Below are 16,525 nucleotides of genomic sequence, written 5' to 3'. Positions count from 1 at the left end.
TGACCCTTGAAGTTTTGAGGTTTTACCCAATGAGCGCTTCTGCAAAATATAAACATATCACAAGCAGAACAGAAGAGAAGGTTAGTTGTAGTTGTTGTTGAAGAAGTAGCCATGTTGTAGAAGCCACGAGGAGTGAGGGCAGGAGCCCCCCTGGGGGGCTCTGGCCCCCCAGCCCCTGGCTGGGGCTGCAGAGATTTGGAACAGTGTAAGAATGGACTAAGTGTCTGTAGCTGAGCCAGGGGATGTTTCTCCACTGTAAGCAGCAGCAAGAGATACTGAAAAGCAGCGGCAGAACTGCACTGATCGAAGAAACGGTGGCAGAGAGCCAGGAGAGATAAGACCGAGCAGCAATAACAGACATGCAGCACACAGAGAGAACTCCTGGAAGGAGAGAGAGAGCCGAGAGAGAGAGAGAGCAGCAGAGAGAGTAAACCTAAGCTCTACAGACAGAGTTTTTGGGGTAAGAACTGAAACCAAAAACCCCCCAAAATCGCTTTGAGACCCCTCCTAGGAGGAGGGAGATGGACTCCAGCTTGAGAGGAGTCGTAGAGTGCACCATGCACCAAAGAGAGGAGCTGAAAAGCTCAGGCGTCCTGGAAAGCTGGACTGGGACAATTAAAGGAATGCAGAGGGGGTGACCTTGGCCCCCCTCGCCGCTGCTGCCAAGCTGGCAGCCTGAGACAGAGCACAGGAGCTCTGGTAGAACTCTTGAGGCAAAGGCCTTCAACTGAAAGCCGCCCGAGATGTTCTGACTCAGGGGTGAATCCCCTGAGGAAGGGACCTTCATGGGGGTCTTACGCCCCATGATATGATGTGGTGAAGCGAGTTTTGTCTCTGCTACGCAGTCCACGGAAGAGAAGACCCTCACTTGAAGACGATGGGGCAAGGGGCTTGGATACCCCTCGTGAGTACTGGCAGAGATCCAGCCACAGTTGCTGCATGCATGAGAAGAAGAAAGCCTGCTGCCTTAGAGATTACTGCTGTGAAAGTGGAAAGGGATCTTTCCTTCTTCCCTCCTGGACTTTTATTTGGAGGGGAGAAGAGATTTGATCCATTGTAAATACTTATGTCATGGTAGAGATAGGTGAGATTGTATATAATGTATTGTAGTATTTATTTGTACAGTCATTGTAATATATTCCCTTTCCCCCATTTAAGTCTTGTGTGGTGTCTGGAAACCATCTCACACTGGGTTGAGATGTGGGAGGGAGCTTGAACTAGGGAATTGGATTTTTGGGGCTCTCAAACCATGACAACTACACAGCTACATTAAAATCTACAAAAAGCTAAAAATCTTAAAAATTTCAAGGCATCAGGGTGAAGAACCTTTACCTGATATCCAACCTAAACCTCTCCCACCTCAGCTTCATGCCATTTCCCGAGTTCTGTCACTGGTTATGAGAGTTATCGGTACTTCCCCTCCACTTCCCCTCATGAGGATGTTGAAGACCGCAATGAGGTCTCCCCTGAGTCTCCTCTCCTCCAGGTTGAACAGACCAAGTGACCTCAGCCCCTCCTCATAAGGTTTCCCCTCCAGACCCTTCACCATCCTCATGGTCCTCCTTTGGAAGCTCTCTAATAGCTTAATGTCTTTCAGATTGCTTACATCCATGATTTATTATTACCCTCTCAACCAGTTCCTCTTTGTGTAGCAGTTGGTTTCTGCTCCATCTGCATGTTCATATTTCCAGAAACCAATGATGTGTCTCCTACACAACTCAAACACCTTTCTGATGAGGTGTGTGGCTGTATTTTTTTACATCATGGATATCCAGGGAGTTCAAAAACACTATGATTTCACACTGCTCAGAGAGTTGGTCCCATAATGCCTTGTTCTCTTGTCCTCCTGATTGTTTGGAACCAAGTTCTTCAAATGTCTTGTTTGCTTCTCATTCCTTTCATTGGCTGCTCTGAGTCCATACCATCCTCCTGAGTTAAAAATCTCAGCCCAAAGCTCAGAAGCCTTCTCTAATTAAAGTTTTCTTGAAGCTGATAGATTTCAAGGCACACTTTAGTTGCTGATTGTATTGGGTCTGGCTGAGATGGAGTTCATTTCCCCACAGTAGCCCTCACAGTGCTGTGCTTTGCATTGGCAGCTAGAAGGGTGTTGATAACACACCAGTGTTTTGACTACTGCTGAGCACAGCATCAGCACTGTAACATTCCTGCCTCAGTTGAGGGCAAGATCCTGGGAGGGGACACAAGTAGGTCAGCTGACTCAAACTGACCAAAGGGATATTCCAGACCATATGACATCAGCTCAGATATAAAAGCTAAGGAAAGGAGCAGGAAGGGGGACATTCATTGTCTCCAATGGTTGCCTGATGAGAAACCATCACGCATACCAAAGCCCTGCTTCTCGTGAGTGGCTGACCATCGCTGATCATGGGAAGTAGAGAATAAACCCTGCTATCTTTTGCTTCTGTGCAAGCAAGCTTCACTTTACTTTTTGCTTTAAATAAACTGCCTTATCCCAACCCACGAGATGGTTTTTTTTCCACCTTACTCTCTTGCCTGTCCGGCTGGGAAGGGGAATGATAGAGCAGCTGGGTGGACACTTGGCATCCAGCCAAGGTCAACCCACCACACTCATGAAATAGTCTTTTCTGAGAAAACGTTACTTTGCTGGAAAATTCCTGGCTAGCTTTGTTTGTAACTATTGTTTTAATAGGTGCCTGGGGTCTTCTGACTTGCAATTTGTGTCCCTTGCCTTGGTGGGTTTCTGACTGTGATGTAGTCAATATGCAAGACCTTCCCGTATTTATATTTCAACCATCATCCTCTTACCTGTTATAAAGTATTCTCTTGTAATTTTCCCATACTGCCATTAGGGGATGCTCGCTGACAACGCCATAGCTCGCTCTCTCTCTGGCACGGACCCATTGCAAGTGTTCCCGGCCCCCTGCTGCCTGAAGCCACCTCATGTCTGCCGCTGCGGTGCCACCTGTCCATCCCGGATTGCATTCCCCACGCTGCAGTTCTGCTGCTGCCACCGCTGGGGGAGCCTACTGCCTGCACCCAGAGCTGGTTCCTGTCCCTGCCTGCCGCCGCCGCCACCACAGGAGCAGAGCCTGGGAGGGTCACCATGGCCGCTGACCAGGGAGTTCCCTTTGTGTGGGGTGAGAGCAGCCACCCCTGCCAAGCCAAGCGCAGCCCACTCAGCACCCTCCGCTGTGGACTGCCCAAAGAGAGCTGCCGCCGCACCACGTGACCGACGCTGCCCATGGAAAAGCGTCTGCTGCCCGTGGCCGCCATTGTTGACTGCCTCTTCATGGTAACCACAGCTGCCGCTGTAGCCTGCCGCCACTGGGAAAGCCCTCCAGCACCACCTTCTGGCCACAGCTGTAACTGCACTGAAGGAAAGCCCAATTGCTGGCTCAGCAACACAGAAGTGGACAGTGATTTTTGGGGTGATATTCTTTCTCTGTTATTGTGTGTTTGTTGTTTTATTTTGGTTTTTTCCCTGGTTTTTAGTAAAAAATGTTACTTTGTTTCTACTCCTTCCTCATGAGTTTCATTTTAATTTTTTAAAATTTGTAATAAGTCTGGGAGGTAGGACTCTCTATTCCATCTAAGGTCCCACTTCCCTGGCAACATTGTCTTTAACCCAAGAGAGGCTTTACCTGCTTGGTCTGCTTAATTGCAGGGCATGTTTCACATTCATGGATAACCTGTGTAATAGTGTCCATGGGCAAGTCCACTCCTTGATCATGCGCCCACCTATATGTTGCATCCTCTCCTTGATGGTCTGAGGCATCATGGGCCCCACTAAGCTAGAAATAATTCACCCTTATATTGCCAATCCAAATCCACTGGAGCCACTTCAATCTTGGCATCCTGATCTACCTGCTGGTTATTCTGATGTTCTTCAGTGGCTCGACTCTTGGGTACATGAGCATCTACATGATGTACCTTCACAACCAGGTTCTCCTCCTGGGCAGCAATATCTTGCTATGATGCAACAGCCCAGATGGATTTACCCCTATACTACCAGTTATTCTGCTTCCATTGCTGCAACCACCCCCACAGGGCATTTCCCACCATCCATGAGTCAGTATAAAGTATTGGCCATTTCTCTCATTCAGCAATGTCTAAGGCCAACTGTATGGGTTTCACCTCTGCAAACTGACTTGATTCACCTTCTCCTTCATCAGTTTCTGCTACTTGTCATAGAGGACTCCATACAGCCACTTTCCATCTCTGATGCTTTCCCACAAGACAGCAGGATGCATCAGTAAACGAGGCATATTGCTTCTCACTTGTTGGTAATTTATTATATAGTGGAGCCTCTTCAGGATGTGTTACCTCCTCCTCTGGTGACATTCCAAAATCTTTGCCTTCGGGTCAGTCCACGATCACTTCCAAGATTCCTGGACTACTGGGGTTTCCTATCTGAGCTCATTTTATGGTCGATGCGACCCACTTACTCCATGTAGCATCAGTTGCATGATGTGTAGAGGAGGCCCTCCCTTTGGACATCCAACCTCAACATGGGTAACCGGGGTGCCAGGAGGAGCTGTGCTTCAGTACCAATCACCTCTGAAGCAGCTCAAACCCCTTCATAAGCTGCCGGTATCTCCTTTTCAGTTGGAGTATAATGGGCTTCAGATCCTTTATATCCCCAACTCCAAAAACCTAGAGGTCGACCTTGAGTCTCCCCTGGTGCTTTCTGCCAGAGGTTCCAGGTAGGGCCATTCTCCCCAGATGCATTACAAAGCACATTTTTTACATCTTGTCCTGTTCAGACTGGCCCAAGGGCTACAGCATGAGCTATCTCCTGCTTGATTTGTTCAAAGGTTTGTCATTGTTCAGGGTCCAATTTCAAATCCTTCTTCTGGGTTACTTGATAGAGAGGGCTGACAGACTATAATTTGGAATGTGCATTCTCCAAAACCCCACAACATCTAAAAAAGCTTGTGTTTCTTTCTTGTTAGTTGGTGGAGACATTGCTGTAATCTTGTTAATCACATCCACTGGGATCTGATGATCTCCATCTTGCCATTTTATTTCTAAAAACTGGATCTTCTGTGCAGGTCTCTTGACCTTACTTTGTTTTATGGCAAAACTGTCTTTCAGGAGGATTTGGACTATTTTCTTCCCTTTCTCATAAACAACTTCTGCTGTATTACAGAATCACAGAATATGCTGAGTTGGAAAGGACCATTGAGTCCAACTCTTAGCCCTGCACAGGACCATCCCCAAGAGTCACACCATGTGCCTGAGGATATCATCCAAATGCTTCTTGAACTCTGTCAGGCTTAGTGCTGTGACCACTTCCCTGGGGAACTTGTTCCAGTGCCCAACCTTCTTCTGGGTGAAGAACCTCTTTCTAATATCCAACCTAAACCTCCCCTGACACAACTTCAGGTCATTCCCTTGGGTCTTGTCACTCATCACTGTGAGGAACTGGACTTTTTAATTGCCTTAAAACATTGCTACTATAGTTAGCTGTGCAAAGAAACCAGGAGAGTGAAGATAAAGGCTGAGGGGAGGAGGCCATAGCCTACAAACTGTTAACTTTGTGAAGGCCCGGAGTGGCAACTCTTTGGGTGTGTGACACTTCTCTAGGTGTGTGATGCCTATCTAAAGGAGACCAGTGGCACTCTCTGGCTGTGTGATGTTTATCTCCTACGGGCCAGGCTGTGTCAAAGGAGGTCCCTGTGTGCACACACCCACAACTACCCTGGAGAAGGCCTCAGCTCTTAGCAGGGGTGCCTCTGAAGCACACCTCCCCCCCACCCCAAGCCTAAAACAACTTTGCAAAAACCAGCGCCTCCAGCTCTCAGCATAACTGTGTAACCCCTCCACACACCCACACACATTGGGGAGGCACCAGAAGGGTTTCTGAGGGTATATAAACCCATCCAATTTTATGTTTCGTGGGCTTCTCTCCCCCACCACTCCCTGACGGACCAAGACAGCAGTGGCAACAACCAAGTTTGCTGGAGACCTTTGAGTGGTGACTATGAACCTTTTATTCTTTTTCTCTTTCTTTCTTTCTTTCTCTCTTTAACTCTTATTCTCTCTTTTTCCTTACTGTGCTGGTTTAAAGGTGAACCAGCAGGGGAAATGAACTCAACTCAAAAGAGAGATTATAAGTCAGAATAACAATTTAATAAAATAATACAATAAATACGATTTAACAGACAAACAATTGGTTTTAACCCACAAAACCCAAATATATAACCCAGCACTCTGGGGCATGAACAGAGTGGTGTTCTTTGGTCCCCTGAGTCCAAAGTAAAAGGAGAGGGGAAAACCTGTTGGTGAGAGTGCTGTTGCAGTCTGGTCAAGAGTGGTGATTGCAGTCTGGTCAAGAGTGATGGTTGCAGTCTGGTTGAGAGCGGTGGTCTGCAGTTTGGTTGAGAGCGGTGATCTGCAGTCTTCCTCTGGATCCCACGAGTGGCTTAAAGAAGTCCCAAGACTCCAAGATTATATATCCTCCAGTTCAGGCAGGAATGCTCAGTACCTCCCTCAGGGCGGGGGGTTCCTTAATGGGTGTGAGGACAAGAGCAACCTCCTATCTCACAGGCCTCTTAACACCTAGTTTATAGCCTGAGGAGTCAGGCTTTATGTGCAGATGGTGTAAATGGTTCACTGATACCAGTTTCTGGGAAATGGCATGGAAGGCTATAGAATACACAGTTTTGGGTTACACCCATACCATGATGAACTGGTCCCAGTTGTTCTAACTAGGACATTATCCACCCCTTATTCTATGCCATCCATGTCATGCCCAAATTAACTCCCTTTAAAAACTATATCCCTTTAACACCATATACATCTATATATATATATACAATGAAACATTACAGACCATTCTCACTCAAAATTAGGTCCCCTTGTGGTACACAACGTGTCTCCCCATCTTTTTGCATTACCCACCAGGTGAAACCGGGCCCTTGGGCAAAAACAATCCCTCGGATGGGTTTGCCTTTGCTTGAGGTGGGACTAATCCAAACAGTCTTTCCTAACATACCTCTCATATGCACCACGGGGACTTTATCTCCATCTACAGTATGCAAGGGTTCTGATTGGGCAGGGCCAGCTCAATTGATGGAGCCTTGGGTGTTGACCAACCAGGTGGCCTTTGCTAAATGCAGCTCCCAGTGTTTGAGAGTCTCCCCACACAGTGCCTTCAGGGTGGTTTTAAGCAGTCCATTGCACCACGCAACTTTTCCAGCAGCTGGTGCATGGTAGGGGATATGATACACCCACTCAATGCCGTGCTCTCTGGCCCAGGTGTCTACGAGGCCATTCTTGAAATGGGTCCCATTATCAGACTCAATTCTCTCCGGGGTGCCGTGTCACCACAGGACTTGTTTTTCAAGGCCCAGGATGGTATTCCGGGCAGTGGCATGAGGCATGGGATATGTCTCCAGCCATCCAGTACTTCCTCCTACCATGGTCAGTACGTAGTGCTTGCCTTGGCGGGTTTTGGGGAGCGTGATGTAGTCAACTTGCCAGGTTTCCCCATACATGTATTTCGACCACCGTCCACCATACCATAGACGCTTCACCCGCTTGGCCTGCTTGATGGCAGCACATGTCTCACAGTCATGGATGACCTGTGAGACACTGTCCATGGTTAAGTCCATCCCTTGGTCACGAGCCCATCTCTATGTTGCATCTCTCCCCTGGTGACTGGAGGCATCATGGGCCCATCGAGCCAGAAATAATTCTCCTTTGTGCTGCCAATCCAGATCTACCTGAGAGACTTTAATCCTGGCAGATCGGTCCACCTGCTCGTTCTTACAATGCTCTTCATTTGCCCGACTCTTGGTTACATGAGCATCTACATGACAGACCTTCACACTCAGCTGTGTGGGACTCCATACGGCTACCTTCCATTTTCGGTTTGTCCCTCCAATGCGACAGGAGCCACCCGTGAAGAGCGCATATCGCCTTTCATCTGCTGGTACCTTGTCATATGGTGGGACCTCCTCAGCCCGTGTCACCTGCTCCTCTTTTTCAGAGGATAGTCTGAAACTCTCACCTTCGGGCCAATTGATGATAATTTCCGGAATCCCAGGGCGATTAGGATTCCCTGTCTTGGATCGCTGTGTGATCAGAGCGATCCACTTACTCCATGTGGCATTGGTGGCGTGATGTGTAGAAGGAACTCTTCCCTTGAACATCCAGCCCAGTACTGGTAGTCGGGGTGCCGGGAGGAGCTGCGCTTCGGTGCCGATCACTTCTGAGGCAGCTCGAACTCCTTCATAAGCAGCCAGGATCTCTTTCTCAGTTGGTGTATAGCTGGCTTCAGATCCTTTGTATCCCCGACTCCAGAATCCCAGCGGTCGTCCTTGGGTCTCCCCAGGCACTTTCTGCCAGAGGCTCCAGGAAGGGCCATTCTTCCTGGCTGCAGTGTTGAGCACGTTCTTCACGTCCTGTCCTGTCCTTACTGGCCCAAGGGCTACCGCATGGGCAATCTCCTGTTTAATTTGTTCAAAGGCTTGTTGTTGTTCAGGGCCCCACTGGAAATCATTTTTCTTCCATGTCATAAGGTAGAGAGGGCTTACAATCTGACTGTACTCAAGGATATGCATCCTGCAAAAGCCCACAGCGCCTCGGAAAGCCTGTGTTTCCTTCTTGCTGGTTGGTGGGGACATGGCTGCTATTTTGTTAATCACCTCCATTGGAATAAGGCAGCGTCCATCTTGCCACTTCACTCCTAGGAACTGAATTTCCTGGACAGGTCTCTTGACCTGTTAATGGCAAAACCAGCTCTTAGGAGAATCTGGATCATCTTCTCTCCTTTCTCGAAGACTTCCCCCCATGTGTTCCCCCATACAGTGATGTCATCAATGTACTGTAGATGTTCTGGAGTCTCACCCTTTTCCAGTGCAGTCTGGATCAGTCCATGGCAAATGTTGGGACTGTGTTTCCACCCCGGAGGCAGTCGATTCCAGGTGTACTGCACACCTCTCCAAGTGAAAGCAAATTGTGGCCTGCACTCCGCTGCCAAAGGAATGGAGAAAAAGGTGTTGGCAATGTCAGTGGTGGCATACCACTTGGCTGCCTTGGACTCCAACTCGTACTGGAGCTCCAGCATGTCTGGCACAGCAGCACTCAGGGGTGGTTTGACTTCATTGAGTCCACGGTAATCCACCGTCAGCCTCCACTCTCCGCTGGACTTACACACTGGTCATATAGGGCTACTAAAGGGTGAGCGAGTCTTGCTGACCACCCCCTGGGTCTCCAGGTCACAGATCATCTTATGTATAGGAGTCACAGAGTCTCAGTTGGTGCAGTATTGATGACGGTGCACTGTTACTGTGGCTATCGGTACCAATTGTTCTTCAACCTTCAGCAGTCCCACAGCAGAGGGGTCCTCTGAGAGACCAGACAAGGTGTTCAACTGTCTAATTTCCTCTGTTTCCACAGTAGCTATGTGAAAAGCCCAACAAAGTCCTTTTGGGTCTTTGAAATACCCACTCCTCAGGTAATCTATGCCAAGGATGCATGGGGCCTCTGGGCCAGTCACGATGGGGTGTCTGTGCCATTCCTTCCCAGTCAGACTCACTTCAGCTTCCAGTACAGTCAGCTGTTGGGATCTCCCTGTCACCCCAGAAATGGAGATGGATTCTGCCCCTACGTATCTTGATGGCATTAAAGTACATTGTGCGCCGGTGTCCACTAAGGTCTTATATCTTTGTGGCTCTGATGTGCCAGGTCACCGAATCCACACTGTCCAATAGACCCGTGTGATGGTTTCAGTCTAGGCCTTCCTGGAAACCAACTTGTAACCAGGAAGGAACTAGGAAGGTGACCAAGGAGGTATTCCATGCTATTCCTTTACGTAACCTAGGGTATAAATAAGGCATTGATAAGAGAGTTCTCTCTCTTCTCTTCCGGCGAGGTTGGAGAACGGTGGTCCCTGTCTGGGCCTGGCTTATCTGGAGCCGAGGCCTACAGTAACTGCTGTTATCAGCCACGCGTGAGGGGGGAGTGCTGGGCCGTGTCCAGACGTACTGCTTTCTTTCAAGGGAAGTGGTGAGCTCTTGCCAATTCTTCAGCTTTGCTGGGTTTTTAGATTGTGTAGATCTGTTTTATTATTTGTCCCTTTTCACCCTATTTTATCCTTTTCCCTTCTCCCTTTCCCCCTCTTCCCTTCGACTTCGGGAAGCTATTTGGGATCATAGATTCATATATATAATTCTCATTGTATATCTCTGTTTTATACATAATATATATATATATTTTTGCTAGAACTTTGGCTGCCTGGTTTTTCGTTTTTTTCCTTCCCTCTCTGGGAAGGAGACCCTGTTGTCGAGTTTTGGAGATTTGGTAGGAAGCCAACTCCAAACTTGCACAACCCGATTGTCCCTCTCCTCTACCTGGCTAGAGGCAGGGCACCCCTAGTCCTGGTCATGGTACTCATTGTGCTCTTCTTGTGAGTATGACCTGGAGGTCCCTTCAAGAGGATCAGATGTATCATCATTCCTGTACCATCTGGAGTCTTGCCCATGAGAGACTGGAGCAGCATTTATCCTTGAAGAGTTCCTTGTGGTACTTGTTCCTCTTTTCAGTTCATGTACCCGGGCTGCTAAGGAAGAGGTGGGTTTCCCATCCCACTTCCTCATATTTTTTCCATGCTCATGGAGGTAAAACCATAGATTGCCATGTGGAGTGTACCCTCTCTCCTTAGCTGGCTCCTGATAGCAGAGACTCTTGTTTGTCCTGGCGAGATATGGAAGATCCCTTCCTTAATTTCTTCTCTTAGCTTCTGGTGTCCCTCTTCAATCTTCTCTTCCAGGCTTCGGACATGTTCAACCAGTTTGGTTTCCACAGATGAGACCTGGGCGCGTAATGGGGCAGTGACAGTGTCTTCATAAATCCTGAGTTTACTAATCAACGCACCCACATTGTCCTCTCCCTCCCTCCATTGCAGTGTTGCTAAGTAGCGGGAATACATTTCTGGCCCAAGTCGTGCAAACTTTAACCACATCTGGGATGTGCACTGTACACCATCTGGACTTTTAGGGAATCTTTCATCCTCTGAAAAGATTATCTCCAGTACAGCTTGTTATGACCCGCCTCAGGAAAAGGGGAGAGGGGGGGTAACTCAGGTTTTTATCAATAATTCCCTTGGGGTGGATTAGAGTGAAACGACACTGAATAATCGATGTCTGAAAACATATACTGGCAAGGTTTATTTTAACAATTCTGTATCAACAGGCATGCTAGCATTTCTGTGTTGTTATATAACAATGTGGCATAGAGATAAAAAATGCATAGGGGACAATTTTGCATCAACAGGTATGCTAGAATATTAGGTGCTGTCATATAACAATGTGACATAGAGATAACCTTGGGGAGAGGAGAAAATGCATAGGGGAGAGAAAGGAAGGATAAGAGTAAGGGAGAGAAAAGCTGAGAGTGGACAGATGTCTATAGTCACCGCTCACGGGGTCCAGCGATGAAACTTGGTAGTTGCAGCTTCCATGTCTGTCAGTTGAAGTGGCGACCTTGATCTGCTGGGGGTGAAGGAGGGAAGCCCCCACACTCCAAGAAGTTATGAGTTATTATATCCATGGTCAGTGTCACGGGCCATGCCTCGAGCCTCCAAACTCTCCCTGGGCTCTGCGCAAGAGCTGCTGTGTCTGGCCTGGTTCCCGCCCTTTTCCCGACTGGCAGAGGTGGGGGGATGGGCTCCTATGGGTCATCAGAGGTACAGTGCAACAGTCAAAAGCCTGCAAGCTCAGCTCTTGCCTTTTCAGGGCTTCACACCTTTAGCACTGGAGGGAGGGAGGGGCCGGATTGCTCATCAGAGGTATAATGCAAGTCAAAAGCCTGCAAAAGTCTCCTAGAATGCATAAATCATCAAACATTTCAGTCTCTGACACAGTTAATTCTCTTAAGCACCGGATACCTTGTTCCATCATGTTCCACTGTCCTTGCTGTACGTGGAGGTCCTCCTTGCAAAGGTATCTCTCCCTCACACTGGACACAGGTCGCCGCCAGAGGCTGAGAGTTTCCTGCCTCCTTCCAATCCCCTGATCAATGACTACATCTCGAGACAGGGATCCCAGTTGCCTTGCTTCACTCCCATCTAGGATTGTATCGTTAACCACGGTGTCCCAGATTCGGAGCAGCCAGGTCAGAATGGACTCATTCGCCTGTTGTGTGAACTCTCTCTGGAGCTCACGTAGCTCACCCAGGGATAGGGACCGAGTGATTATTTCTGGCTCTGTCTCCTCTGGTGGATGTGAAGGTCCTGCCTCTTCATCATTATTCACTATACAAACTGATTTAGTCTTTGATTTCCTTTTCTGGACAGGGGCAACTGCTATTGGTTTCGGTTGTTCTTCTGGCTCCTCGATGGTTTGTGTGGACTCGGTGCCAGTTGATTTATTTCTTTCTCCCTCTGATTCAGCTGTGGTTTGAGTGGACGTGGTGCCTGTGGATTTGCTCCTTCTCTCCTCCCCCTGACAGTGCTGTACCATGTCAAGTAGTGTCCGGTAGGCAGTGGCCAGGGCCCAGCAGGTTACTGTGAGCTGACCATCTCTGGAGCTGCCAGAGCATTTTTCCTTCACCAGTCTTATCATGCTAGCAGGATCCTGCAGTTTTTCGGGGTGAATTTCCAGATCATTGGAGGAGAAAACTTCTCCAAATACTGGCCAATGTCCTCCCACTCCTGTATGCTTTGACCTTAAGCAAGCCCACAGCAGAAGGGTCCTCTGAGAGACCGGACAAAGTAGACAGCTGCTTAATTTCCTCCATCTCTGAGTGTTGCATTAAGAGTATAGAAATTTGGCAGAAAATAACCCCCCTTGCTTTCCAACTGGTCCTCAGAGATCAGAGGGGTTGGGTGTGGCTGGGCTTAATTTCTGATTAGAACGAATTTGGCACTATAAGTCTGGTCAAATTCAATAAGATTCCAGATGCAGAAAAAGTGTGGGTTACACACTCAGTCTGGTCTCATCATTCATGATCACAGATTCACAAATAGTGTGGTTTAACCAATTCAACACTATAAGTCTGATTAAGTTCAATAGGAACTTTCACGAACACGGATACAGCACGAACAAATAGTGCCGTTCATTGGAACAACAGATTATAGATTCTGTTAAACTGATGGTGATAAATTCACTAGACCTGCAAAATATGAGTATAACACTATGTACAAGTGTTTTTGGGAATACTCCAATGCAGTTGGAGGAGCAAATCTTACCAAATATGCATCCCTGCTTTAGGGAGGAGGGAAGAGCAAGCTCATCAACTTGTCTGCAAGGTGGTCGTATTCTCATCCTCTGCCATGGAGGATTTCAGATGCCAGTTTATACTTTTGGGAGAAGTGGAGATGAGACTGTAGTCAAATATCCTGTTGCTGGCATCATAAATTGTGGAGGGGCAGCCAATTTATACATAAATGAGGGATATCAAGAGTTACAAAGAGAGATTACAAAGACTATGAGTCTCGTGCAAGAGCAGAACAGAACCATGACACCTTAGTATCACTTCCTCTTCCACCTGGCCACTTGCAGCAGTAAGGGTTACCTAGCCTCCACCTAATAACATATCACCCCCTCAGCACACCATCATGTCCATAGAAATACCTTAGCCACACATTTCATGGCATATCTCATGGTTGTAGGCCTCATTACTATACCAAGGCCCTATATCTTACACCCACCAGCACCCTATTGGGTCCTTGAAATGTCCTCTCCTGAGACAGTCTGTGCCAGGAATGCACAGAGCCTCTGGGCCAGTGTAGTGGGTTTCTGTGGCTGTGTTTTGGTAGCGGGGGGGGCTACAGGGGTGGCTTCTGTTAGAAGCTGCTAGAAGCTTCCCCTGTCCCATGGAGCCAATGCCAGCCGGCTCCAGGACGGACTTCCTACTGCTGACCAAGGCCGAGCCAATTAGAAGTAATAGTAACACCTCTGTGATAACATATTTAAGAACAAAAGATTGTTGCGCAGAAGAAATTCCAGACAGGGAAGAGAGGAGTAAGAACACGGGAATAACAAGGTAGACACCAAGGACAGTGCAGAAGGAGGGGGAGGAGTGCTCCAGGCGTAGGAGCTGTGGCCCCTGAAGCCCGTGGTGAAGACCATGGTGGAGCAGGCTGTCCCCCTGCAGCCCATGGAGGACCACTGGAGTGCAGAGACCCACCTGCAGCCCATGGAGGAGTAGGCGGATGCATTGATTCAAAGAAACCTTTGAATAATCTAAAAAGCACTTTTATTATGACCAGGGAATGCAAAGGGGCAGGTGTTCTCCCCAGTGCACTCCGCTGAGCAAAGAAATACCATAACTTTTTATACAGTTTGAAAGTAACAAGTTTAAAATTATCTATACACACACTCTTTTTGCAGTCTGCTTTATCTAAATAGACACTTAGTTTTACCTCCTATTTTACCATTGTAGAGTAGTTACATAAAGTTTTATCATTTCAAACAGTTTCAGGTTCCCCACCTCTCTCTATGTGCTAACAAACCTTCGTCATTCTCTAAGCTATTGTTATCTTAATTGCCCACAGTTTGGGCAGAAACTTTTAAGCAGTTCTTACATTTTGCAAAGTCACACTTACATAGCTAAATAGCTAAATTTTATTTCATTTTCTATTTCAATTCCACCCTTTTCTTTTAACTAATGCAAATTCTTTTGCATCACTTTTTGTACAGTCCAGAGCACATGTACTTGTGCTATAGTCTTTATTTTCCACCACATCCACAGATTGACGATTCTAAGGAGGAGAGTTGCCAGCATCAAAACCAAGATCGGGTGAATCAGGAAGTGAAGTAGCTGAGCTGCCGTGGGTGAATGTCTATTGGTTAATCCCAAAAACATGCTCCACCAATGATGTTCTCCAGCCTTTGTCACTTCTGTAATGATGTTTTTTATCTCTGTTGTGTCGTGTTTCACTTGCCACAGCATGCGACATGAAGTAGCATTTACCTTTTCCATCATTTGTTCAATATCAGGGTGATAGAGCATTTTCTGGAGGATATTAATGTCCATACCTATTTGTAGTTTAGGCACCTCATGATATAACATATATCTATCCGAGATCAATTGTATGGTGGTCACAGGAGCAGTGTATCTAAAGTCACATCCTATTATTTTAGTAAAATTGCAAACACAGAAGTTAGTACCATTAGTTAATTCTTTACAATTATCAATTGTTATACTTGTGCAAAGTGTCCTGATGCAGGCACATCCCTTACCCACATAATACACTTGGGACTGTGCCTGTGTATTTGGGAACATTTCAAACATACACTGTCTTCTGTATCTAAGCATAAATCCTCCTTCTCTATTACAGCATTTTCACACACATATCCTAGTTGTTCTCTAGGTATACAGGCCTTTGTGTTGACAGTTTGCCACCTCCCCATGTCCTTGTCATAACTTGCCCAGACATTATGCCCTATAGGTCTATCTAACTACAATGTCCCGGTGTATTGCTCCTAATGCTAAAACAGAAAATATGGTCTGCTCTTTTGCCTCACGGATGGTAAGAACATATGCCTCTCTCTGCTCCTGCTCTGTGTTATATGTGAAGTTCACTAACTGCCACCATGCCTGATGTTCTTTTTCAAATTTACTTGTGGTGTCTTGTCTGGATATGATCTCTCTTATCTCTTGAGGTAAAATTCCTGAGGTTCCTTCTCTTATAATTCCTGCTGATACAGATTGTATCCATTGCTGAGTTTGGATACACTGTATTGCTACTGAAACATCTTTTTGTAATTTGCCAAAGACATTAGTCACAACCTGAAAGTCTTTAGATGTGTGTTCAGTTAACAAGATCATCAAATCTGTAGTAAGGGATTCTGTTTCAGCTATAGTCATTAATGATGATCTGAGTGGTACCTCCAGTTTTCCCAAATCAGAGATTACAGTGCTGAGCTTATTAATTAACATTTCTTGATCTATTGAATTTAATACTCCTAGTCCTGATCCAAACCACCCCATTAGATCTCTCTGGGCTCTTTCATGATGGGATCTAGTTTTTAACCAAGCACTCCATCCTTTAAGACTTTGGAGAATGAAGGGTTGGAAATCCTCTTTTACAGAGGATATATTTGTATTTTTACTGGGACCTTTTTCAGAGAATATGTAGGGTCCAAGAGTAACTTCTGCTCATTAGATTGCCTAATTACATAAGGTCCTACAAGGGAAAGATTGTGATTTCTTTTTGTACATTCTGAGGGCGTATCTGGTGAAGGAGCAGGAGTTTGTGATGTTGCTGTTGTTGTGGTGTCCATTATAAATTTCTTTGATAGTGCTTTGTCTCCTTTCAGAGTAGCCCAAAGACATATTACAGAAACTGGTGTATCTATGGTAAAATTGTGCCAGCATTGATCGGACATACAGATGGACTTACCAATCAGGTTTCCTTTTATAGGTTCTCTTACAGTGATTTGTGTTTGGGATATTTGTTTCTCATTGTCAGGTATGTTAATTCCTCTACATCCTATCTGTGTTTTCCCACTTATTCCAGTTAAGGTACTAAGCCCATTTCTTTTTTCCCAATCAAAACATGGTCTATTTTCGTGCATGACCACAGTGGCCA

General features: G+C 46.7%; 1 protein-coding gene across 1 annotated transcript in view; it reads right to left on the bottom strand.

The window, feature by feature from the left end:
- Positions 1-3,768: 3,768 nt before the first annotated feature.
- The window catches only part of LOC135405063 (uncharacterized), a 33,446-nt gene continuing 20,689 nt past the window's right edge, over positions 3,769-16,525 (bottom strand). The window contains 4 exon segments of the mRNA XM_064639781.1: positions 3,769-3,951; positions 7,404-7,568; positions 7,710-8,435; positions 8,565-8,708. Of these exon segments, the coding sequence (XP_064495851.1) occupies positions 3,769-3,951; positions 7,404-7,568; positions 7,710-8,435; positions 8,565-8,708 (1,218 nt within the window).

The sequence above is a fragment of the Pseudopipra pipra genome, chromosome W (genome assembly GCF_036250125.1).
Source record: "Pseudopipra pipra isolate bDixPip1 chromosome W, bDixPip1.hap1, whole genome shotgun sequence".
Lineage (NCBI taxonomy): Eukaryota > Metazoa > Chordata > Aves > Passeriformes > Pipridae > Pseudopipra > Pseudopipra pipra.
The sequence above is the reverse complement of the archived record's forward strand: the minus strand, read 5'-3'. Positions and strand labels throughout refer to the sequence as shown.